Genomic DNA, 26,482 nt, shown 5'->3' with positions numbered 1-26,482 from the left:
GTGTGTGTGTGTGTGTGTGTGTGTGTGTGTGTGTGTGTGTGTGTGATTAGTCATGAGGGCCAATTAAAAACACAGCAGAGCCTGCCATGTGCTGGTGCTCTGTGTGCGTTTCTGTGGGGAGCTCTGGGACTTGAAATTGACAGTGCGGGTCAGTGTGTACTGCATCCTGATTAGAAGATCTGTTCTGCTTTCTCAACAGTAGAATGTTTGATTTGTGACAGGATCTCTGTCCTTGAAATAGGTGCCTTTCTTGAAAGAATGGAAAGCTATTTTTAGAAATGTCACCTAAAGAGCAAAAGTCAGTGAGCATAAGCCCCATGTGTCCCCTGGACATTTTAGAAGCTATACATATATGCACAGGAAACAAAAAGCCATCAGATGCCCTACGGGTCTGGACCACAGGGGTGAGAGTGGGTTTGAGATCTGGGGAGCCACTAGGGAAAAGACTTCACATTCACCTTTGGACTTCCGGTGAAGCCTTTCTTAGAAATCACTCCAAAACACAAGCTCATTTTAGTTTTCTAAAGGAGGATGGATGTGAAGAATATAGGAAAGTGTTTCCATTTTGCTACGTAGGGCTTTCTGTGGATATGTGCACAGATGAGTATGTTGGCTGTCCTTGGTCAAACACCAGATGCATTTGGGGACACGTTTACCTTAAGAATACCGTTAAGTTGGAGACTTGTTCATTGCAGCAGGATGCTTACTCAAAGAGAGGCATACCAGAATCATGAGCAAAGAAGATGCACGTCTCCCATTTATTTTATTCTGCCCCATATACTCACTGAGTTTGAACTGAGAAACTACCTCGTACTCTGGGTTGACCCCTTCCTGCTCCCATTTGAATGTGTTAGGTCCACACACTCCTTTTGTGGTACTTTATCGATGGAGCTCGGTTGCAGAAAGCCATATAGCACAGTGGCTTACAAATTGTTTAAGTAGCTAGACACTTGGAATTGAGGACACCAGGATCCTACCACACATATTCAGTAAATACCACAAAATTCAATTCCTTCACAAAAACTAAAATGAATTTCACTATCAGAACAGCAGACTAATCCACAAGGGTGATCTAAGAATTAGCTTTAGCAGGGAGAATGGGAGCAATGTCTTTTCTCTAATTTAGCAGAAAAGACTTTTATTTAGAGTATATGGAAAAACAGTTTTCTTCAACTTCAGAAAATGCTGTTCCAGCTCTGGCACTTAGGGTCTCACAAAAGTGAAGCAGAAGACCTTGGAATTCTTATTGAAGTTTAACTTTTCTTTGTGCATTTAAGATAATTACATTAACACCCTTAAGCCATACTGTCTGTCATTCCATATGGGATCCTGTGAGTTCTCATATAATTTCTATGAGCATTTTTATGGTATTGTCCACCTTCTATTTAAGGTTGTTTTATTTTTAGTGGGTTCTCAGTGACAATACTATAGAGTTTCAGAAACCTCTGTCCCTTTGCTCCAAGTAGTACTTAATTAGAAACAGTGCCAACCAGCTTCCACAGCGAGGGACTTTAGAAGATACAGAGTTCTCTCCCACCTGGATCTTCTCCAATAGTATTACCCCAGAGTGCACTTCATCCTGCATGGGTTACTTAAACCAAAGAGAATGGAACTTCCAATTAATAACTGTTGTTGACTGGCCTGTTGCTATGGGGGTAGCGGGGACAGGTACAGAGAGAGGCAAACTTTTCAGTAACCTCGAAATTCTAAGGTATCCTTAAATTTGGAAACTCCAGGTGTCAGAAAATTATATATGCATGTAGAGGTTAGGGAAAGCAGAAGACTTGGATTTACCACTTATTTATTTTAATTTGGATTACTAGTAGACCAATGAGGTAAATTCACTGAAAATGTTACCTGCTGTAGTTCCTTAAAGGGGGGAGAGCAAGCACCCCAGGGGATGGGAGTTTTAAAAACTGGGAGAAGTGGAAGCATACAACATATGGGGGAGCCACTGCATTATAATTTAAACTTGTAAATGCATATCTTCTTTATTCCAAAAATGATGTACTTCATTTTTCCTTTGTTAATGATGATACTTGCATAAACATATTCATGGTAAAGCAGTTTTGGAAAATGGCTTTTTGTGATCCTAGAAATCTGTTTTATTCAAGGAGGGACTTTTAGGTTATGTTAGTTGAAAAAGAATTGGTACTAGACAGAAAATTGAAATTGCATGCTCAGTGGCACACTTGAGAGCACTTTCAGAAAGTCTATCTCCACTCTCCTGAGCCCAAAATTAGAGACAATCCTGCCTCTCTGAACATACCCTAGGTTAGAAGTTCAGCAGCATTAAAACTTGGGGGTATTTTTCCTTTTCTTCCAAATCCCTGCCTTTGCTCTTTTCATTTCTATACATTGCTAAACATCAAGAAAGAAACCTTTTCATAGGATCTCTCAGAAACGAACAAATTAAAATATAATACCATGCCATATGAATCTGCTTTATTAGAAAATTAAAACTACAGGATAGAATTTGTACACAGGCAAAGATCACCTTGTTAGAAGTGCAATGAAATACTGGCAATAGCCTGGTACCAAGACAGACCCCTGGTAAACAGTTATTAAAGGAATAGATCTGGGGCTGAAGAGCTGGCTTAGTGGTTAAGAGCACTGACTGCTCTTGGTTTGAATCCCAGCACCCACATGGAGGCTAACAACTGCCCATACCTCCAGATCCAGGTGAATCCAATGCCCTCTTCTAACCTCCAGGGGCATTGCACAACACGGGTGGGTGCACTTACGTACATGCAGGCAATACACTAGTACACATAAAATAAAAATAATAAAATATTTTAAAGGAATAGACCTAATCGTGCAGTGCTTCCATGTAGCAGAATGTTGGTCAGACACTAATAATGAGCATATCACCTGTATTTGTTATGAAAGAGATATGTTTATGATGTGATTGCAGTTTATTTTTAATGTATAAAACAGGGCTGGAGAGGTAGCACTTACCTACCATGTGTGAAGCTCTAGGTTCAATCTCCAGCACCACAAAGTGTTTGGCATATAAAAAAAAGTAAAGAAGAATACAAACCAGTGGGTATCTGCCTGAACTTCAGTGAGATTACAGTAGTAGCCCTTGGTTGATTTTCCTTATTACCTTCAGATACCCATGAGCCATTCCTCACATAGATACCCAAATGATGTTTTTGAAAGAGACAATCAAGACTGTGTCCCAGCATGACTGGAGCTTTCCACTGGCTTTTGCATTACTCCGAGGCCTTCTGTGGCCTCCTGGCTCCTGTGTGATGGGGCTCGTGCCCTCCTATCCAGCCTCACCTGCTGCCCGCTCTTGCCCTCTGGCTACCTTTCGTTTCCAACACCTGCCAGGTTCACTGTGTCCTAAGGCACTTTCTGTAGCTGCTAGTTCTGCCTAGAATGGTCCTCCAGTATGACTATGAGCTTGTCCTCAAGTCTCAGCTCAACTGCTACCCACCTCCATCAGTTACTTACCCACCCTGCCATATTTCTGTAGCTCCTGACTATTGGAAACTGTTTACATATGTGTGGCTCATTTTCCTATGAAAACCTAAATGTCAACAGGGCAGAGTCCTTCTCTGTCTAGTTTTTCCTGCTCCTAGCATCATGGAAGATGATCAAAGGAGGGCACGAGCCCCATCACACAGGAGCCAGGAGGCCACAGAAGGCCTCGGAGTAATGCAAAGCCAGTGGAAGGCTCCAGTCATGCTGGGACACAGACTTGATTGTCTCTTTCAAAAACATCATTTGGGCATCTATGTGAGGAATGGCTCACGGGGTATCTGAAGGTAATAAGGAAAATCAACCAAGGGCTACTACTGTAATCTCACTGTAATTTATTAGTAAATAAATGAATGGGCAAAAGTACAGAAGGATACTCCTCAAATATTAATAGTGATTACCAGAAGGGAGAGGATTTAAGGTGATTTTCATTGATTTTTCCCTTTTCATTTGTATACACTAATTTCTCTGCAAGGGTCATCTGTTCCTTAAGTAATTCTTTATAAATTACTCCAGTGCTTAGCTAGGCTAAGGAAGTAGTTTTAAGGATTGCAGACAGTTGCAGAGAATGCATTATTTGCATGTGATGCTGTGCAGTGGGCGCTGAATAAACATCTGCTGAACGCCTTAAAACCTTCATTTGAAAGGAGGAGATTCCCCCAGGTTCTGTGGTCATTTGCCCACCCATGTCTTTGTGTGGGAGGAAAGCATGTGACATGCAGCAAGGCACAGATGTACAGAGCTTTATCTCCCAGGTTTCTGACCCTTGTCCCACTTGCGTGCTTTGCTCTGGCAATCACAGTTACTTTGCTCCAGGGAAAATCCATTATAAACAGCAGCACATGGGGCTCTGGAGTGAGATTTGCTTCACTACACACTGCTTTTTTAAAAGATAATGTGTAACCATTAATTCTACATGTAACAGAGACATCGGCTAGACTGGCTGCCTATCTCTAGAAATAATCTATACCATAGTATGCCCTTTCCCAAGCTGCTTGACTATAATAGTAATGAGGCCAGTAATGATTCTGTTTACTAATCGCTTTGTGTTTCAGAAATGATAGGCATAGTAATTTGCAGTCCTAAAGTATAAACTTTTTTTTTTCTGAGATGGGGCCTCACCCCGCTGGCCAAGGCTGGCCTTGAACTCAGGGTCCTTGTACCTCCACCTTTGGACTGCTGGCCATGCCCAGCCCAGAAGTTATTCAGGGGTTTTAGATTGACTTCTTTTCTTTCCTTTTCCTTTTCTTTTCTCTTTGTTGTCGATTTGCTTTTCAGTGCTTTAAAGCTGACGCGGTGTACTGTATACCATCTCTCTGAGTGAATTAGAGCGCTTATTCAGGCTGACAGATAAGGACACAAAACCAGAATTTTGATAGCTGTGACCCTAGATGGTTAAGGTTCCTGTTCATTTGTGAAGTTTACAACCTGTGTTTTAACTTAAACATGTGCTCAAAGGAGGTGGTGAAGGGGAGGAAGGAAAACCAAAGTAGAAAAGGAATATTCAGAAACAGAAAGAAGCAGGCGTTTCGAATATGGAGATCATATATTTTTCAGGTGGCTTTTTTTTCAGGCACCATGTGGTTAGAGCCCTTATAGTATGTGCATCTTACCTCTATGTCGTTTCTTTGAATGACTGATGCTATTCCCCAACTTACATAAAGGCTGCTGAGGGCAGCAATAAACCCTTGGTTCTCTATTTACATTACAAATGCCAGACATTCATAGAAAAAAGTTATTTCTCCTTAGTGTTCTTCAAAGCCAGTTCTGTAGTGTGTGTGCCAAGAGCTGCAGTCATTTATGTTCAGGGCCCCTGTGCTGTGGAAGAGTAGCACACACTGATTCTAGACCAGTGTCCTGGCCTTTTGAAGAAAGGCACATTTAAAGGAAAAGCACTTCGTTCTGCGACAGGCGGTCACTTCTGATGGCCTTGGTGTCAGCGGGCCTGTAGCACGCGGCAGTGGGAAAGTCCGTGAGGCTCTGAGGACTCCTCATTCTCACAGGAATCCTTTTTGGTTTAGAGTTGCTTCATGTTCTTTTCTATTTCCCCCAGCCTCCTTCTTTGGCTTCCTTAAAACATCCCAGGAAACTTTTCATTAGCTGAGCAAAGACACCCTGAAGAAAGTTGACTCATTCTAGTAGTTGGAATGCAAACCCCAGAAAATGCAAAGCCATGGTGTGTGTAAATGTTGCTAGGCATGGAACATCTGAGGAGTGGGACTGAGCTCGGTGACGGGGAGCAGCAGAAGGATGCCGCCTGCTTGGCTAAAAGACCCAGCAGTAGGGCCAGCTATTGTAAAGCCCCTCGCCAGATGAACAGGGACCCTTCTCTGGTCACAATAGCCATTCACACTGAGAAATCTCATTAAATATTCAGCCTGTGCTTCCGGCAGCTCATTAGGGCCGCAGCAAGCAGTGACGTGGATGCTGGAAAGCTGAAGGCTGGCCAGCATCTCAGGCAGAGACTGAGTGAGCTGCTGATGGCCTTTCTGTTCTCTGCCTATCCTATGATGACCAGTGTGTGCTCCCTGCTTTGCCTGAAGTACAGGTTGAGTTCAAAAAAAAAAAAAAAAAAAAAAAAAAAAAAAAAAAAAGCCAACTAAAAACAAGCAGAGGGCAACATGCAGTTTCTGCCCTGGCCTTAGATATCGTCCGGAAAGGATGTGCTGGCCCCATCGGAGCCCCCTGACCGCTTGAAAAGCTGCCTGAGAACTCAGGGCCTTGGCTAAGCACAGACGATGTGGTGCTGTTGTATAGTTGGACTGTTTGAGGACTATGTTAGAGGGGGTTTAAGGTGTGGTTTTGAACTTGATGCTTGGGGTTAGAATAGCAAATGGCTCTTCTGTAACCTGTCAGCTGTAGAGATATTGGGAGGAATCATGGTCTATACAGGAGCTTACTCTGGGCCAAATTCTCACTACTAAGTAGCCTGGTGCTTGGTGGTTGGAAATCGTCGTAATAGGATATGGATATTTAGCTCTTTGGGGTTCCTCTGGTGTTGAACACTGTGCTCATACTTCTCTATTTCTCCATGGGTTTGCCATCAGTACTGTGCTATGTTTAAAGCTAGGAAAAACTGTTACAGAAGAATTTAAAAATGATAAACAAAGTGTATTTCTGTGCTCACTGTTGACAAGCTTTCTTTTTTTCCATACAGAAAATGTTTTCAGACTGCTCATTTCTATGTGGAAGACAGCAATTCACCTCGGGTGGTCCCCAATGAGAGTATTCCTATTATCCCCATCCCAGGTGAGTAGGGCACTGCTGGACTTGCAGTGCTTGCTCTCCCTTTTGCTCTCTGTCCTGTGTGATGCCTGTGACAAAACATTATTTTTATAGCTTTGTAAAGCTTGCCCAGTCTCAGAGATACTTCTCTAAGGGAGCATAATGAAATGTTCACTCTGTAGCCTATCTACAAAGTCATAACAGCCCTCTGACGGAGCAAATGCCATGAGTTAATATAGGATAGAGTCACAATAAGAAAGAAAATAGTAGAGAAGTAGAAAACCACACCGAAGTCTTCTTTATGGCCTACCTGCATAAAATTTCGTTTGGATAGGCAATTTGTGCTAAGGGCTCTATGTCTTAACCACAATTTGTGATGTGTTTTTTTCAAAGGTGGGTTTTCTTCCAAGATTTCTTACTCTGTTAGTGTTCCTTAACATTGAATACTTCGGTTATGAAGTTTGTGTGGAAGTCTGGGGATGGATGTACGATCTGGCATATATTTCCCTTTTTTTTAAGCAGAAGGCTAAAACACTGTTAGTGTTAGGTGTAGGGACTGGTGGAGCACACTGTGGTGAATGCTAGCAGATGCTGCAGACATCCAGGGTTTAGAGGTGGGCTAGTTGTTATAAGTAGGATGTGAGATCTGAAGATCTCACCCACCATTTGTTTTTGGCATTCTTTTCCTTTTGTCAGATTTAGTTTGTGCTGCTGAGTTTCATCGTGGACTTCTAAATATATATATTCAGGTATCTTATGCATCTGTCCTCTTGGCATGAAGTACACTACAGAGTGCTGCCCCTCCACACCTGCAGCTCCACTCATCTGCCCTGTTTTCCATACAATTCCTACCAACCAGTATGCTTTTTTTACTTGTTGTCATTTTGAACATGAATAAGAACTTTCTAAGGGCAGCTGGGTGGATTTTCAGTGCTAGAATAATACCTGCAACATAGTAGCCAATTTTAAACTAGTAGATGGATAGATAAGTGTTAGCAAAACTTCCTACAAGCTCATAAAAAGTGTACCTCAAAGCTCAAGGTCACAGCCATTCTCTACCTATCAAGCAATTTTGTTTTCAGATTATCACCAGGTGTGGTTATAGCTGGGGATTTTCTTGTCCCTTTAAGTGTCTATACGTTATCATGAGATATTGCTGGGATTGGCTATACTCTAGGCAGAGTTTTCTTACTACATGAGTCACAGAAACAAGAAGTATGCCAGAATAGTCTCATTTGTTCTTGCTGGATCATTCTGTGGCAGCTAAAGGATTGTGGTACAGGTGTGGCCAGGTTCTCAGATAAGAATGTCCTTCCCCACTGACCTTTATCTTTGGTGGAAGGAACTGTACCTGGTATAGAAAAGAAGCAGACAGGAGCTTTCAGGCTTCCTCGGCACCACAGAAGTAGCTTCGACCAGTCTCCCAGACATGCGAAGTAGCTTGCAAATGCTCATTTTCCTTCTGTGCCACCCAGCATGTGTACTGACGCTGACAGCTGCCGGGAGCCATGCTCCCTTGGGCCTGATTCATTTGACAAATATTAAGTTGCTGAGCATTTAACATTCATTTTTAAAGGATAAATGTTAAAAAATGCTTCTTGGGGCCCTTTCGAAGTTTCATTTCCTTTTACTACTAAAAAAAGCAAAGATCGCACCTCGGCTGCACCATGGAGGCTTTGGTCGGAGCGTTAACCTCTGAGCCTTTGTTTCCAGAATTTATAAAATGAACAGCCTGTGTCCTTGCCTGTCCTTGCCTTGGGCTAGTTCTAAAGATGACATGAAATAATACATGCAAAAGTGACTTGGAAGCCATGGATGGAGCCAGAGTGTAAGCCATGGACCTGCCTTCCCAGGTCGTCCCACACTTTGAGGAGAGGTGGGACTCTCATTGTTCTCCCTGTGGATGATATCCACAGGGCATAGCCCGCTTCACACTGCTATTATTTTTTAATACTTTATTGAGAATTTCATATATGCTCAAAAGGTGTTTTCATCAAATCCACACCCACTCCCTCCCCTCCAACTCCTCCCATATCTCCCTATCACTTTTTTCTGACAACTTCATGTACTCTTTCTTTCTTTCTTTCTTTCTTTCTTTCTTTCCTTTCCTTTCCTTTCCTTCTTTCTTTCTTCTTTCTTTCTTTCTTTCTTTCTTTCTTTCTTCTTTCCTTTATGGGGCTTTTGGCTACTCTAACATTCCCCACCTCTGAAGAGGTAACCCTAAAATCTGATAAGGATTAGATAAGAGTTCCCAAATACTTTAGACATTTTTGGCCTTTTGGAATGGCGTATGTTGCTGAGAAGCCCAAGGATATTTTGACTTTTAGCCAAGAAACTAGCTACTCTTCTTTGGAGTCTTTTTACCCTAACTGCCTAGCCAATTCCTACCTCCTATTTTTATCACACCATCCTCTGAAGAGGTTGCCCAAATTGCCAGTAGGGAATCCAGATGCAGTCCACTCTGGCTTCTTCCGTAGATGCAGGGTGAGGCAATTGGGGTATCCCTTCAGTGGGTCTCTATCTAAAAGACTCCCAAGTTGCATAAATCTTATCTGTATGGGGAAAAATGTTCCTTCCACTAGAACCCTCCAAAGATGCCATCAATTGTGCCTACTTTGCCTGACCTTTGAGTCTTAGGCTAGAAGTTGCTTTTGAATGTTTTCTGTGTTGTCAGCTACCTATTTAATTACCACGTTAAATGCTCAGCAACCCAAATGCAACTCTTTAAATGTGTGTTTCCTTCCTGTTAGGATGATGGAGTTTCACTCTGTATCCCAGGCTGGCCTTGAACTTGCAAACCTTCTGTCTGAGCCTCCTGAGTGCTGGGACTGTAAGTCAGTGCCATCATACCTAGCTACAGCACTAATTTTAAATCCCAAAGCATTGGTAAACTACACTGAGGAAAACTCTTCTTTTTGATGTTCACTCCTTGAGGATAGAAGTTTATAGAAAGTTTTGAAGAATTTCTAGTCACCAATTTTACTAATTCTAACTGAAATGTAGGAATATAGGTTCTTTTTTAACAGCATATATTTTTACTGAAATTCTGTGCATTTCCTACAATACAACATAATCATATTTAGACCCTGTCCCCTATCTACACCCCTCATCAGTCCCCCACTGGATTTTATGTATCTATGTTAAGGACTATAGAGTCAAGTTTATGTCCCCAGATGTCCCTGGGTGTGAGTTCATCCACTGGAGCCTAGTCAGCCTATTATGTTCTTCCAATGGCATATGGCAAGGACAGTCTTTCAAGAATGAAGATCCTCCCCTCGGTCTCACCTACACTTACGTAAAGTGTGGAAGTGCTACTGGACATGGAAGATAGTAGCTGGGGCTAACTGGACATGGAAGATAGTAGCTGGGGCTAGACACATTAGAAAGAACTCTAAACAAGAGTATTTGTCGATATAAAAGAAGTGCTTTGGGATAGCTTCTAGTCTTGATAAAAGTGATAGCAGTTCTTTCCCATGATGACTTTGCGCTGTAGTGACTGCATCATGCATGATGTATGAGCAAAGAGTGGGGGTGATAAGTTAAACTGTAAATGCAGGAGAATGAAAGGAACTTTGACTCCTAATAGTTCTCACTAATGGGTTTTCAAAATCAAATGTTTCATGGTTACTAGTTTCTTGTTACTATGAGAGAATAAAGCATGATTGAACATAGCAGCCCAGCTGTCACAAAGACCAAGGGCTGGGCATGTGTCTCATCGATAGAATACTTGTGCCTGTCATGCCTCCAGGCCCTTGGTTCAGTCTCAGCACTGGAACAATACTGATGATGATAATAATAATAAACAAAGATCTGGAAATAGTCTTTTGGTTGGGATGGGTGTGTGTGTGTGTGTGTGTGTGTGCATGTGTATATTTGAGATGCCAGGGATCTGCTAGGCAAGCACTCTACCAGTAAGCTACATTCCTTGCCAGATGATGCTGTTTGAACAAACTTAAGATTTTCATTAGTTATTAATGAAGCATTACCAATAAGTATCATTTCAAAATTATGTATTCTATCATTCTATGATATGTTTTATATCAACTTTTTAAACTTGGAAGTTACCTCATGAAATTAACCTGTTTAAAGAACATACTGGAAGGACTTTCCAGATGTGTAGCTTATCAAAAACAAATACCAGGCATGGTGGCACACGCCTTTAATCCCAGTACTCGGGAGGCAGAGGCAGAGGCAGAGGGCAGGCAGATCTCTGTGAGTTCAAGGCCAGCCTGGTCTACATAGCGAGTTCCAGGACAGCTAGGGCTACAGGGAGACCCTGTCTCAAAAAGACAAAAAAAAAAGGCTCTCCCCTAGAAATTAGAAAATCAATCAGACTTTCTAATAAGAACATTACAGCACAGAATGCTGCTGCTAGCCAGTAGCTTAGAAACTCAGAAATGATTCATGCCTTTCTAGCAGTTAAAATGTATCTTAATAATTTGAAGGTCACTGGCTTTAGCAGGGTGTCAGCATATAAAGGGGTTTTAAACATGCCGTTTAAAACCTTTGGGATTAAACCAACCTTGTTGGCATATTTTATTTATACAAAGATTATCTCCAAAGGAGATTCATTGGTCTTTTGACTATAATGAAGCCCTTTCTTCATTGACTTCATTGTGCCATAAATGAAATTTCTTTTATATGTCAAGAAATAAAATGTTCCAATCTTCAAACACTCCTTGCATCCTAAGAGTCTAATGTAGACAAAAATCTTTTTATTGTGTCCTAAGTCAGGAACTAAAATCTTGATACTGTTCTTTCATATTTCAAATATTTCATATTTGCTTCTTAAGTTGACACAGAAGTAACACCAAGCTTAGAGGCCTAAAATTGGCCTGCAGGAGGCTGGGAGGGCAGGCAGAGGGAAACTGGGCTCCCTCTATCCACTAGAGGTGTGCTTACTAGTACCAAAGTTGAGGAGCCTGGCCTGGGGGAAGCATGTGAGCAGCAGTGATGTAAACTGAGTCCTGTGCTAGAGCTTTATGTTCTCTCAGCCTGCAGACAGAACTGGCTGGAATCTGGGATAAGGGTTAGAAGTCTGCTAATGTTGAATGAACCTTTTACAGGGATTTTCTTACAGAGCACGTGTCCTAAGGACCTCTGAAATCTTCATAGTATTTGTGTACACACCCACCTAGTTCCCAGGTCTGTAAGAGGGGATCTTTTCTGAAATAGATCTTTAGCCATGAGCCCAGCAGCTAGCCATCTGGCGGGAAGGTAAATACTCATAATACTTTGTTTACCTGGCATCAGCAAGGTGACCAGAGAACCAATGGAAATTTTCCAGGTAGTGAAGCTTACTACTAAAAGCAGAGCATATCATTCCAGTTCTTTGTTGTGAGAAAATTTCTTTCATGTGTCAGATCTAGAAGGAACTGCAGTGCGGAAGAATCTGGGCTCTAGAGTCAGCCTGGCCCTGTCTCGAGTGGGTGGATGCTGGGCAAGCGACTTGGTGTCTGTAGATCATAGTTATTTAATATTCACTAAATGCCAGACACTCTCACAAGGACTTTATTTTCTTAGAGGGCTTTGTGAATTAGGCAGTGTTATTTCTGCCATTTCTCAGATGGGGAAGGGAAATCCCAGAGAGGCAGTCAGCACCTCAAGTCTAGCTCTGGCTTTCCTGCTCACATGGTTGAATGTAGATGCCTGACTCACAGAAAGTGTTGATTAGTGGGGGCTAATAAAAAGGCGGCATTCTCCTGAGGTCATGCCTAATGGCTGGGGAGGGTGCTGACATTGCATAGACTCAGAAACAACCTTTGCTATTGATTTTTTTTTTTCCAGTGTCAACATGGATGGCAGCAAGAAAGTTAACCTTTTCTCTTTATTTAGCAGATTTTCCTTAAGGGTAAGAGACAGCAAATGTAGCATGTACAAATGGGTTGGAGAAGCCTGCATTATTGGTGATCTGTCTGGAACAGTCCTGAAGATGTAAAGAACCACAGAGACTTGCCTGTGGATTCTGGAAGCAGCTCTTCTTTATGTTCAAATGTATTGTTCTTTGTTCCCAATGCTGTGGCACGTGAGCTCAACATTCTCTCGTCTCTGAGGCCTTCTTCTGCATGTAAACTGCTTTCTGCACTTTATCCTCTAATGCGCTGCTTTGGGTTCCTAAGAGCAGAGACTATTGTGGATCAGCCCAAATAAAAAGTCTCTTTACCTTCATGGTTTAATTCTCACCACAAAAAGGTAAACTCTTAGAACTAGGTCTAAATGGTCATATCTAATGACAGTACATTCACATTTCAAATACTGACTCTCAGTTGGTTATATCAAACATTTTTGTAATTAAGGGAGGGACTTAGCGATAGCAGTTAGTCATCCCATTGTTGTCTGACTTAAACATTAAATAGCAGAAAACCCTACAGATAAGACTACTGCCACAAAGTGAATAATATTCATCAGCTTAACTGTGGTATGCTGGTCAATGCCATGTTCTTTCTTTTTTTTAAAAAAAAATTATTTTTACTTTATGTGTATGCATGTATTGCCTGCACGTATGTAAGTGCACCCATGTTGGGAAATGCCTGCAGAGGACAGAGAGGTTGTCAGATCCCCTGGAACTGGAGTTACAGATAGTTGTTAGCTGCCATGTGGGTGCTGGGATTCAAACTCAGGTCTTCTGCAAGAACAGACAGTGTTCTTAACCGCCGAGCCATCTCTCCAGCCCCACTATGTTCTTTCTTAAAATTACAGTGCTTTGAGAATAAAGACAAGCAGTACATAGCAGCATGCTACTGACTTCAGGAGGCCTAGCTTCCATTCTCTGTTCTGCCATTCACTTGGGATAAGCTGCCTCAAGTTTACTTATGTATGTCAGAAAATCTCTCTGTTCCCATCACCTGGTTCTTATACATGAGAAGCCTTAGCACAGGCTTTGGCAACCAGTATTGGCTCAAGAAATGGTGGCTCTCTTTTCATTATACCAACTATATCTTTACATTATTTTTCTTTTCTTATTGAATTTTTGTGATTTTCAAACAATATAATTTGATGGTATTTGGATCATCCCTACATTCACACCTCCCTTGTTGCCCCCTCCCACCCAATTTAATATACTCTATTTTAAATAATAAGGCCTGTAGAGTCTTATTTGTGTCCCTAAATATCCTTCAGCGTGGGTCTATCCACTGGGGCCTGGTAAACCTGCCAAGAGTCCCATCCTTGAAAGAGACTGGCTCTGCCCCTCCCAGATGGCATTGGTTGCCACACTTTCCTTAGGTGGGGTTGGAGCTCTTTACCCACTCCCTCACATCTCTTCTGGTATTTTTTCTGGTTTGAGCTTGCATGGGACTTGCACATGCTGTCACCATTGCTGTGACTTCACGTGAGTAACTGACCAGCTGTCTCAAAATTTCTGTTTCCTTGTGGTCATTTACCACCTCTTACAGTCTTTCTACCCCCTCTTCTGAATGATCCTAGTGCCTTGGGAGGCAGAGGTTTGATACAGGTGTCCTATTCAGGGGTAAGCACGCTGTAGTCTCTTGTTCTCTTCACATTGGCTGTTGTGGGTTTCAGTGTTAAGCACCATCTGGTCCATAAGGAAATTTCTCTGGTGAGAGCTGAGAGATGCATTAACCTATGGGTATAACAGTAAGTCATTAGGAGTCAGTTTAATACAATAGCTATTTAGTAGAAAACTGCTACTCAGTTCTCTCCTATGTCCTGTGGCCTAACTAGCCTCTTAAACCTGAAATCAGTATCAGGTATGGGCTCCATCCTATGAGCATACCTTAAATCACTTAAAGAGTGGTTGGTTACTCCCCTAATGGCCCTGCCACTATTGCACTGGTGGGCATATCCTGCCAGGCCAATTGTTACTGTAGCTCATAGGATTCACTGCTGGGTAGGGTTGATGATTATTTTTTCCTTCTGGCAGCATGCATAGCACCTTGCAGCACTATGGACACTATTCAGTAGAGATGAGACTTAACACTGGTTTTCCTATATCCTAGTAGTCTGCCACTAACCCTGGAGTTACCCAAGACAGACTGACTTAGATTCTAACCACCTTAGAGTCTTAGATTCTCCCACCATCAACACATCAGTGACACTTGTTCTCACCTAAGCCATCAAATTTATCTTTTTAATGGCAATAGTAGTATTTACCCTGTAGATTACATACTAGTTTTCCCTTTACTTTCTTATGGTGATTTAGGTTCCAATACAAATATTGCTCCTGAACAGAGACCATCTCCCTAATGCCTGCCTGATCCTAGGTGCTCCATCAGTGCCTGTACAGTGGTGTCCCGTCCTGGGACAGGCACTGTAGGTGTTCCCTAAGTTGGAGCACATTGTTTTGGCTCAATGTTCAGTGTTTCTGACACATTCATCCTTTAGTTCATCTTTCAGAAATTGTCTCACTTGTAAGATGAGTGCGTATGTAGCATCTATCTTGGAGAGCATGTTGACACCTGTAAGGTGTGCTGAAAGCACCTGGTCACTAGTTAGTGCCACTATTATCTGTAATGAAACTCAAGATTTTAAGGTAGAAATAACATCTTATAGATTGATGTTCTCTCCACATCAAGTCTTCCCAGATAAAACCTGAGCAGATGAGACCTGTGGTGCTATTTGAACTGAGGCAACTGAATAGAAAAACTGTGTGACGGAATTGCAGGACTTCTAGTCCGTTGTTGTGTTATATGTATCTTACAATACAAACAGTTTGTGACTCTCGGCTACATATCTTGAGTGAAGGACAAGTGATGTGTATCTGGTACTTGACAGTGGTCAGTGCAGCATCTCTATGTGCATCTGTCTATCTAGCAGTTTCATGATGCTCTTGGTGGTGCCTGGAAACCTAGGGGTTGTGGCCACATTCCCTTGGATAAAAGTGCAAATGGGAAGAACTAGTGAGTCAGATATTTCCATGATGATCATGCTGAGCTCTGCTGAAGTTTTATTACATCAAACCATGAGGCAACAGGCAGGCTTGATTCTTTTCAGTGTGTGAGACACCAGCTTGGATATTACAGATGAGCACATTGCAGGAAAGAATGGTAAACTATGAACTGGAAAGCATTCATTCAAGGATTTGCAGTGGGCTGTGACCTTCAGAATGCTGTGATTTTTACCTTAGAATCTTGCAGTCTTGGAAACTTTTATGTTACAGGTAAAGATACCGAATGTGACTGTTTTCTCATTTTGAACAAAGTACCCGGTCCTACATTGGGCACCATAAATTTACTGGGAACTGGAAATTACAAACCGTGATCACAGAATAAAATATTTCTGCCTCCTTATTATGTTGTTAACTATGCTAACTCTGTCCTTCTAAAGGCTTGTGTCTTTCATTTGGAAAAAAACAGAGAATCACTGTCATACTGTAGTGTCTGTGGGGCGGGCTGTGTCCTAATATCACTCATTCTGGCTCATATCCAAGGATGAGTTTGTCATTGGGCTACTCACGTTTTTTTTTAGATTCCCAGCTTTGTACACATTTAATACTTTATCTCCGCTTGACATCCTTTCATTGCCTCAAGATTATTACTGTCGAATTTGCTTGCTTCTAAACATTTTAAGTGATAATTTTGGAAACTTTTCTTGAATAGCATTCTGCTAAATATTCTGGGGAAACATTTTGGCTTTTCTTAGTTTGTTAATGCTGGTTACATCATGGGAGCTATAGATTTCTTGGGCGTACAAAATGATTGCATATTCATGAACATCTTCAATCCTGAAATATTTGTAAATAACTTGGCAATTTTTTTTATAAGATTGCCTATTAAAATACTTAGGACTTTAATTGTTCACATAGAGAGAAATTGTGCATACAGAGCACCACCTAGTTAACTTAAATAATGTTTCAATGTTGAGCAATTTAGATTATGGACATAGAAGTCACCTTTCTTAAACAAAGTACAAGAGTTGCTATTTTCCACTGAAGAATGATTCAAGTTTGAAAATGTCAATAGATGCAAAAAGCCACCCTAGAGCTTTGCTCTCTCAAAAGAAAGTCGAGAAGGAATGACATAGTCAATGTTAACTGTCACCAGATGAAGAGAAATCAGATTGTCAGGCCTGGATCTATAAAATTCTTGCCAAAGTAGGACCTCATTTACACATACAGATCTTCATACCCTTTGCTAAGAAAAGCATCTGTGGCAGTTTAGATGTTTGTGCGTTTGCCAAAGATCTTTCACTCTGAATAAAGTAAATGTCATGTCTGTTGTTTATCTCAAATTCAGCCGAGTATTTTTTAAAGGAAATATTTGCGGGGGAGGGCTGAAGGAGGAGGAGTTCAGGCGCTGCAGTGAGGAGGTGGGCGTGGCTGTTTAGCAGCAGTAGTCAAGAATCAGACTGTCTCTGTAAATAAGCCTGAAATGTGCACTGGGCTCATGAATTGAAAATGTCCTTTTGAAGTGTTGAAGTAACAACACTACAATAAATCAAGGAATGTGGAGTCTTCCTGAATCTCTACCTAGTCTGTCAACATCATAAAAAAAAAAAAAAAAAAAAAAAAAAAAAAAAAATCATCCAGTTAATTCCGTCAAACGTCAAACTGATTATTTGGCACCATGAAGACACAGCTGTCTTAAACTAAAATTCTGAACATTTAAAGCTAGATGGCATTGTATCCAGAGCCAGCTGGTACAAGGGCATCTATCCGTGTACAAAGGGTCCCTCAGCAATTGGAAACAGAACTTCATTGCTCCACACTGGAGCTCAACCTACTGAATAGCAATGAAATTAAAAAAGCAGAGACAAAAACCAAAACCTAGGTTTTGGCAAAATTTCTTGGCCAATGGGTACCTATGGTAAAATCAGACTCCTGGTTAAGAGTATGGTGTGGCTATGTAACTATATAAAATCAAAAGAAAAGAGAGGCATATATCTGTGTGCTTTTTTAAATACCTTATTTAACCTGGCTTGTAGGCAATTCAGAGTCCTAATGAGATCTTGATGTAAAATAAATCCTGAGACCTTTATTCAGGACATCTATCTCAGATGATACAAATTATATTATTCTTGGCAAATATTTGTCTTAAGTATGACTTGTTCTTTCAGTGTCATTTGTTTTATGGAAGTATTCTGTGTGACTTTGAATATCATTTTATTCCCCCAGATGACATGGAAGCCATCCCTGTCAAACAGTTTGTTAAACACATCGGTGAGCTCTATTCTAATAGCCAGCATGGGTTCTCTGAGGATTTTGAGGTATGTTTCAAAATTGGAATTTAATTTTCAGAAACTATTTTTATTTCAGAAGGATTTTTGTAAGCTTGAACTGAATTTATTCTAAGCATAACAGAATGATAATTCTGCCAGTTGAATATTTTTCTCTCTTCTCAATTGGTGATTTTTTTATATAAACATTCTTTTCCCAATAAATTGGGGAGAAGGGAGTTGGTTCCACTTGTCTTGCATATGCATGTCAGTGAAAGACCAGAGCAAGGTTCAAAGGGAAACAGCGAGTGGAGATTGTTTCTCTGGTTCTTTCTTGGTCTTAATTCTAACTGGGTGCAGCAGTCAAAATCAGAGCTCCTGACTCCATGGCACTTCTGGGATGCACATGGCATAGTGGAAACAGGAGGCTTGGCGTCTGAGGAAGTGGCTGCTGGTTGTGCCAGTAGCGAGCCTGGTAAGCCTTTGGGTGCTGGTTCTGTCAGCACTTGGCCATCGCCTCATCTCTGATCACCAGTTTCCTCAGTCTTGAAAATGATGCTGATGTCCCCCACATTCTAAAGTTGTTATAAAAAAATAAACATCTATGAAGTGCTAGGTTAAGTATTAATCGATTGTTGTTTTCAGGATTATTAAGCCTTGGAGAGAAGACATGGGTTAACACAGCCTTCCGATTTTAAGAGCTGGTGTGTAGAGAACAAGGTAGAGAGAGTGGCACGCACCGCTCTGCCAGCTCTGGGTTCTGTGCCAGTTCAGCAATGACAGGGCGTCAATGAGGAGCTATTAAACAGACTGCCCTTTTCTTCACTGAGGCGCCTAACTAAGGCACATCTCTGGCAGCAAGAGTTGTGCCAAGGGGGCCAAGTTTTCATGGCAGCTCAGCTGTCTTCTAGCTTTGTGGGTAACTGGGTCCCTTTCTCTTTTGAATTTCTACTTTATAATGGAAATGATGGTGATGATTCTCTCCTTCCTACCTCTTCTCACACAATTGGTTATGGGGCTCAAATGAAGTAATGGGAGGTGAGCACTTGGGGGTCCTGGAGGAGCCGTGCAGCCAGGAGGTGCAATTATCTTGCACGAACAATGAGAAAAATAGGACCAGAATCCTTGTCTCTATGCAAATTTGGAATCCCCCAAGGCCATCAGAAAGGCGATTATATTGACAACTCATTTTAAATTAAGTCTTTCTCTTAGATTTTTGTGTTGGTTTTGTGGTGTTTTGGTTTGGTTTGGGTTTGGTTTGGGTTTCTGTTGAGCAGAATGAAAGCAAAAAGTGGTAGAAAGGACACATTGTGTGGAATGAACGAAAACTTGACTTTGAAGTATCTAATGCTGCTATTATATGCCGACCCCAAAAGGTGCCTATTCAATGACAAGGAACATGGCTTAAGTCAAACATTCTGTATTCATGAGGACAGCAAATGTGTGTGGTGTTAAAGTGATTTAGTTCAATTGACTGCTGGCTGGATGACTGCGCAAGAATACTGCGGCAGTTAACAATGTTGATGGCATTCAGGACAAACATTTATTCTCTAGAGAAGAGAATTTGATCAGGATGATCAAATGCAACGTCAGTTTCTCAATTATTTATGATTTGAGACCCCAGTGCTAGTCATCACAGCTGGTTTTGACACCATTTAATTATTCAAAATAATCAGCTACACCTCTGTATACTTGATCTGACTTAAAATGGGCTTTTGTTGCATCAAAATCATGCCCATGAACAAATCCTGGGCATTTATTTGTGCCCTGTGTCTAGCCTAAAAATAGTAATGCTGTGGCTAGCAGCTGAATTGCCTCTGCTGACCTTGACAGCATCCAAATCATGAGTTGGTAGTCATGGGACTAGAATAGGCAGGCTGAGCAGAAGGGACATGGCACTTCCCGTGCTGTTTTCTGACTCCTTCTGGGGAAAAGTAAGAACCGAAGTTATTCAAACTTGGAAGAAGTGTATATCAAACAGCAGCATAAAGAGAATAAGACAGCTCGAAAACTCACCAGTGTATTTTCAACTTTGAAATTTTGAGAAAAAAATTGAAATATTTTTAAGCAAAACCATTATTCCTTTTTGGTAACCTTGCTAAAAGAGGAACCTGATCACAAGGTAATAGGAAAATAAGGCTATTTTATTTACTTTAAAAAAATTATTTATTTAATAACCACATACTTAGAAGAAGCATTTCATTACAACAGCATTGACATATTCAATAACAATTTCCTGAGCTAAGATGCATCTCTTTCAAAATTGGCTGTAAATTTTTAGGTTTACAGTTGAATTATTACAGTTATACAATATTGTACTCAGTATAAACCCTATAAGACATAAAATTAAATAAGGTTTTAACCTTTAAAAAAGATCTCCATTTCATTATTAAAATACACAGTTTCATATGGAAAATTCATTTTTTTAAAAGTTAAAAGTATTTTTAATGAATCACATGGAAAGCCACTGAGAAATTATAACAACAAAGATGGTCTCTCCCCCTTTGTCAGCATACATATTTACAAGATTTCTAATGGAATTGATATCATCCTCTCTTGGAAGAAAGCTTGCCTTCCTAAATACAAACTGAATTAATTTTTAATGAAGTAATTCAGAAAACCACTAAGTTTTTGAATCTTATATATTGGCAGAAGTTAGATTTGTCTAGTTTTCATTTTGTAAAAGTCATTTTTCAACCCTCTTCTTTCCGTGGCATATGTACACCTATCTTTTTTTTTTTAATCATTGGAAAATAAGGCTATTTTTAAGCAGAGATACAGCAGGCCATAAAAGGAAGAGCAGAAAGAGATTTTATTTGGCACTGAGTAATTAACATAAACCCTTTACCACAGTAGAGAGCAGTAATCTCAACCTCAGGTTTCCACATATGCTTGTATGGAATGAGGGGCAGGTTTACTCTCACAGTCGCTATTTATTAGATCTATTTCTCACTGGCTTCACTGTACAGATGAGGAAACTTTGTAAGAAAACTGAGGCACTGTATGGCCAAGTTTTGAAATGGCAGCAGCAGAGGCTGCAACCAGCGCTGTCTGACTCCAACCCCCACAGTTAACCCTGATGTCTTCCAGAGTCTCATTAAAGTAGTGTCCTTACAATGAACTGAAGTCAAGAGAAGTACATCTGTGCCTTGGCAGGAAAAAAAAAAAAAAAAAGGTGGCGTTGAGGGCAAGGGTCCTCTACTGCAAATTTTAGGTGACTATTACATGCTCTTTCTGTGGTACAACATTTTTAGAAAACATGTAGCTTAAAGAAATCTTATTCATAGCTGAATACAAGCTTACCTAGAGTACTCAAATTACTGATCCTAAAGAGTACAGAGAGATAACTATGTGAGTCAATAATTAGCCACTAAGAAGAGGGAAAACTACTGAGTTGAGTACCTGTCATTCTCTCTCTGACTATAAGGTGTAACGATGAATTAGAATCCTCGATTGATTCATCCAGTAGTGCTGGGAGTAGACCAAAGTGAACTTAAGGAGAAACAGGGTAAAAGAAAATTAGTGCTGTAACACTCAGATTCTGAAGTTGTGCAGAAAGAGGCCCTCCAAATTTTGACTGGGTGTTTCAGTGAATGTTATCCCTGTCCCATCTGATTTTAAAACCTTGAAAGTTTAAAAAGAAATGAGTGTCATATTTTCAGGTGTATGCTACTTAGGGGAGCATGAGAACAGCTCACTTGAGTGATTTTGAACTTTGTCTAGAAATGATGCTGAGGGTCTGCATTTGGTCTTTGTCAGATAAACTTTGGAGACTGAAAAGCTGACGCCATCATACCTCTAAAAGATTTCGCAATCACTGGACAGCCTATCAATCCTTGTCTTAGGATAGTGTTTGCTGATTCCATTCTCGTGGCTACCTGAACTGACTAGCTCACTGGTCTTTCTGGACAATGAGAGTTTTGCTTTTCTAAAGATTACAACCTCTTTCCTTGTCTCCACCATCATAACGAAGAATACTTCCTCAAGTACAGTGCTGGCACACTCTTCCAAGAAAAGGGATTCCAAATGGTCAGAAAACCAATACATGAGTTTGGAAGAATCAGAAGTGTAAGGGCTGGGCACAGGGCTGTGGTCAGAGGCCTGTGGCCCTTGGCACAGTCCTTTGGGAGATAACCTCTACTACAATTAACTGCTGAGCTAAATGTGGGCAGGTTGTTCATCGTAAATCAAGAGCATAGAGCTCCGTCCACCTGAGCCCCTGCACTGAGGGACCAGTGGCCCCAGTTGTTTTGTGTAATGAGTGAAGACTTTAGGGACTACTCATGATGTGTAACAGGAAGTCCCTGGAGGGAGATGTGGTACTGCACAAACCGCTGCCTGTAAGGTGATAGAAACTGACTCTGTTGCATTTCTGAGCCTCTGACGTAATACCAGTTTGGTCTTGAATTTGTTGAAGAAATGTTTAAGTAGAGCCTTTTATAAACAGTTGGAGAGAACAAGCTAGCTAAATTTCATAAATCTGTACCTGAAAAGTAATGTTACAGATCAGCTACAGGATGATAGATGCAGTGTTGTACTTTCCAAAGACGGGTTGGTTTTCTGGAGGAGAAAGGCAGTCACTGGGAGTAGAGACATGGGTTTAGATAGGGAGAGAAAAGAAGGAATTCTTAGTAAGTAAAGAGCAGTATGGCACAGAAGAGGAAAATAACACTTTCCACAGGGCATGGGTTTAAGCTGAGAGCAGGAAAGGAGCTGATAGAAGATGCAATAGGACCCTGAAAAGTTGCCAAAGGAATCTGGAGTCTCTCTAGAGTTAGGAGGACTGGGATCCCAAAGTCAGCTTTGATGGCCTGAGTGTAAGTGTGGGAAGATGCAGCGTGAGGTCTGCTGAGGGCCAGCTCCTTGCTGGACATTGGAGCAGCACAGCAGTCAGTAGTCATGACCGAGATCGGGTAGGTGTCTGTAAAGTAGTCTCTATAACACACCAGGTCCAAAACATTTTTATCCAGGATTCTTTGTCCAATAATCTGAGAGATTTGTAGATGTTATGTGTTTGACTGGAGCCACAGAGGGTAGGACAGCAGGTCTTCCCTCGTTCTCTCAACACCTCCAGACAAGAGGTGATTGAGGCTACATCATCTCCCAAGAATTCTGGTGATATCAAGTGAGAGTGTTTCATGTGTTCTCTTTTTTACTATCCCTTTCTTCCTTTAAACCTCCGGCTTTCTTTTGGCACTTTCCTGTGACTGTGAATCTGCTAATATTCTGTTATCTCTCTTGACTGTTCTAGCTTTGTTATAGCGACTACAAAATGCACTCAAATTACCATCAAAATGTTGAATAGATAACTGTCCTATACATACACCTTTGGTGGTCACTTTAAAGGGTTTTTAACACCTATTAAAATCACATTAACTTTGAAATGCCAGTTCTGATGGAGAAAAGCCACTCCTGGATCAAATGGTATTATCAGCATCTGAATGAGTCAAGAAGTACTACAGGAATTACAGATGACATTATTATCCGTGAGACAGAGTCAGAAGGCCAAAGGCAAACCCCATGAGTTCTAATAAAATCAGATTTAGCATTATTTATGACTAGTCTTTGTTTTCTGTCATTCACATAATTAGAAAAGTGAAATAGAGGTAACGCATCAGACCAAGGGTTTCAGATAACCAAAGGGTTTGATTGGTCATATTGAATGACTGCTTTATAGAGTGTAGACAGCTGCTCACAAGCTGTTCTGGTCCATTACATTGTGGCCAAAGCCCAACCTCAGTCCATGCCTAGGGTAGTCAGAGCCACATGACAAGAGTGGGGGTGGGGGCAGTGGAATCAGTAGCCAAAATGAATCTTAAAGAACTCAAGGCCAAAATCTCTCAGTACCTGAACGTCTCAATCCTAATGGGGTATATGCCAAAGGTATGGCTGTCAAAAAACCAGCAACCTATGGAAGGTGCTGACCTACCGAACACAGATCATGTTCAAAAGTTTTTTGCCTTAAACAAGCGTGCCCCAGGCTTTTGAGGCAATTCCAAAAGGCAGGTGCCAATATTCCAAGTATTGTTGTCATTGCTTATGTTCTTGTTGATGTTAAGATATCAGGCTTGTTATTTTGTGCCCACACTTTTTATCATTTTAGAGAAAAGAGCCAAAGGCAGCCTCAAGGCCTTTTAAACTTCTGTTTGCAAAACTAAGGGTTATGAAGTAGTTTAGCGTACAACAGAAAATAACAGAACTTATGACAGTAGTAGTAAGGGTGGGGAACGGGCAAACACACTTTTCCCCAGAGAGTTGGACTAAATTGACGCCTGTAGGTAGGACTTTTTCTCCAGGGGTAGCTGGGAACACCTACAATTATGAAAAATTGAATACACAGCTTCCAAGTACTGGGGAGTCAGTGAATATGGTTCCTTTTAAGAGATCATAGCCCTTCATTTTTTATACCTTACATTATTTTACTAGAGAGTTATCCTTGCAGAGAGGAAGGGACTACACTGGAAGTAGTTTGTGGATGTACAAGACAATCGGTTCCTGTATTCATTATCCTTAACCTAAATGCTGTGGGAAATATCCATAAATGGGATGCAACTCTGTTATAGGAGTCTGTGGACTCCTGTCCTCCAGTGTGTCTGTTACATAGCAAACATCTTCCTGATGATTTTGTGTTACTCTGCTCCCACTCTTCGAAGCAGCTGCGTACTGCTAATGACTCCCTTTATTAGTTAGCTCCAGTATTGTTTCCTTGGGTTTGAAACACTTAGTGTAGAAAAGTTTGGCTTTTCAACACCCTTGTATTGGGTTAATGGATGATGTTTATATCCAGGGTCAAGGTGGGAGAATAGAGCTGCTTCTACCGCTGTGTTCCCCTAAAGAAAGCTCAGTTTAGTAAAAGTAGAAATAGAATTCACAAATAATTTTATCAGGGCCAAATATATCTGTGCTAGTCAAGATAATTAGCCAGGCCAAATATCACTGTCATTTCGAACTGAGTCTTTTTAGTCTATGTGTAGGACTATGATTAAGAAAATAGGCCACAAGGCACATAAGCACATCACAAACCCTGGTACAGATTGTCCTTGGAAATTCCTGTTCATCCTGTAAGACTCATCCTGAATTGCCATGTTCTATTTTAAGCTTCCCTAAGTTCCTCTATTTTCGCTCCTGTGATTTTCTCAGTCCTCTTCTCTGTTGATCACATTTGGCTAAAAGTATTTTTTTTCTTATAGACTGATGTATTTAAAAAGAGATATTATTTTGTATTCCAACACCTCAAGAAAAGATACTCTTTTATATCCCAGTACCAGCTCAAAAATCTGGAATAAAGTAGATGAATCATGGATTAGTAAAGAATGAATCCCTGTGTCTTCATTTTAGCCTTCATATGCTTGTTATGATTATATTAATAAATGTTCCTGACTTTGAGTTTAGAAAGAATGGCAAGTTCAATGCCAGGGACTGAGCAGGTACTTTGGTTTTAATATACCTGTATCTATACTATGAATGTTTGCACACATATAGAGGAAACACAGAGTCAGATCACCTAAGAAGAGGTCAAGTTTTGGGACCTCGTTAGGTGGTTTCATCATTATACAAACACCATAGAGTATACTTACACAAACCTAGAAGGTCTAGGCCAGTCACCTAACATGGCCTCTTGATGCAATCAAGATACACAGTAAACATGAATATATAAGGCTGTTGCCACTAGAAAGCATACTGTTTCCCAGTATTATTAATGAGTAGAAGGAACACACTCAAAAATGATATTAAATTCTACCCTGTGCAAAATGTGCTACACTTTATGTCCACTTATTTCAACATCTTCACAAACAGCTAAGTTAGTGTGTGTGGTAAGGTGTTCCATAGCTTTGCTGTTGCTAAGCAATGGGAATTGCACCTACAGTGTGATCTTAGAGGACCACTATCATATGTGTAGCCCATGTTGATGAAAATGTTGTACGGTATGTGATGACAGTTTCTTTTCCTTGTTCTAGTGTGTCAAAACCTTGTTTGTTTTCTTCACTAGGAAGTCCAGCGCTGTACAGCTGATATGAACATCACTGCAGAACATTCCAATCATCCAGATAACAAGCACAAAAACAGATACATCAACATTTTAGCATGTGAGTAATAAAATATCTTCAAATGCAAGGAAATTACATTTTCATGCTGTGAACAAGTTAAAGGCCAAACAGTACCAGAGGGCCAAAAAAGGCTGACATTTGCAGTCTAATCTCTTATGGGCCCATCTTCCAAGGTATATACAGAAATGAGGACATTTTCCATCCATGTAGTCTGTTAATGGGCTTTCAGATCTCAGGGCTTAATAAAGTGACTGGAGGAAACTCTTCCAGGCTTCACTATTTTCATGATGTCCTATCACATTTTGGGAGCCAAGGTACGAATGTCACTTCGCTATCTTGACATTGTTTTTAACAGTGAGAGGCAAGTCTTTGTAATGTAAACACAAATTAGGAGAACTGAATCAAATAAGCCCAATTTCAAAATCTGTTTTAAGCTATGTAACTCAATGTGTGTACACTTTGATATGAACGATAGAGACACCAATGTTTATGTTTAGCATGTACCATGATAAGGCCAACATTAGACAGAATATTATATAGAATGAATTTAAATTGGAGCACTTAAAAGTTGAAGACTACTGTCAAGATTTTTTGAATAAAACGTTAATGAG

The 26,482-nt window shown here is 40.7% G+C and overlaps 1 protein-coding gene across 3 annotated transcripts in view; it reads left to right on the top strand.

Annotated features, from left to right (window-relative positions):
* The window catches only part of Ptprg (protein tyrosine phosphatase receptor type G), a 766,544-nt gene that overhangs the window by 702,387 nt on the left and 37,675 nt on the right, over nucleotides 1–26,482 (top strand). For all 3 annotated transcript variants that reach the window (XM_008827507.3, XM_008827508.3, XM_029560833.1), the window contains 3 exons: nucleotides 6,644–6,735; nucleotides 17,783–17,874; nucleotides 25,814–25,910. In XM_008827507.3, coding sequence (XP_008825729.1) covers nucleotides 6,644–6,735; nucleotides 17,783–17,874; nucleotides 25,814–25,910 — 281 coding nt within the window. The remainder of the gene's footprint in view (nucleotides 1–6,643; nucleotides 6,736–17,782; nucleotides 17,875–25,813; nucleotides 25,911–26,482) is intronic.

The sequence above is a fragment of the Nannospalax galili genome, unplaced genomic scaffold (genome assembly GCF_000622305.1).
Source record: "Nannospalax galili isolate Female #2095 unplaced genomic scaffold, S.galili_v1.0 scaffold91, whole genome shotgun sequence".
NCBI classification, from domain to species: Eukaryota; Metazoa; Chordata; class Mammalia; order Rodentia; family Spalacidae; genus Nannospalax; species Nannospalax galili.
Note: the sequence above shows the minus strand (reverse complement) of the source record. Positions and strands in the feature narration are given on the sequence as shown.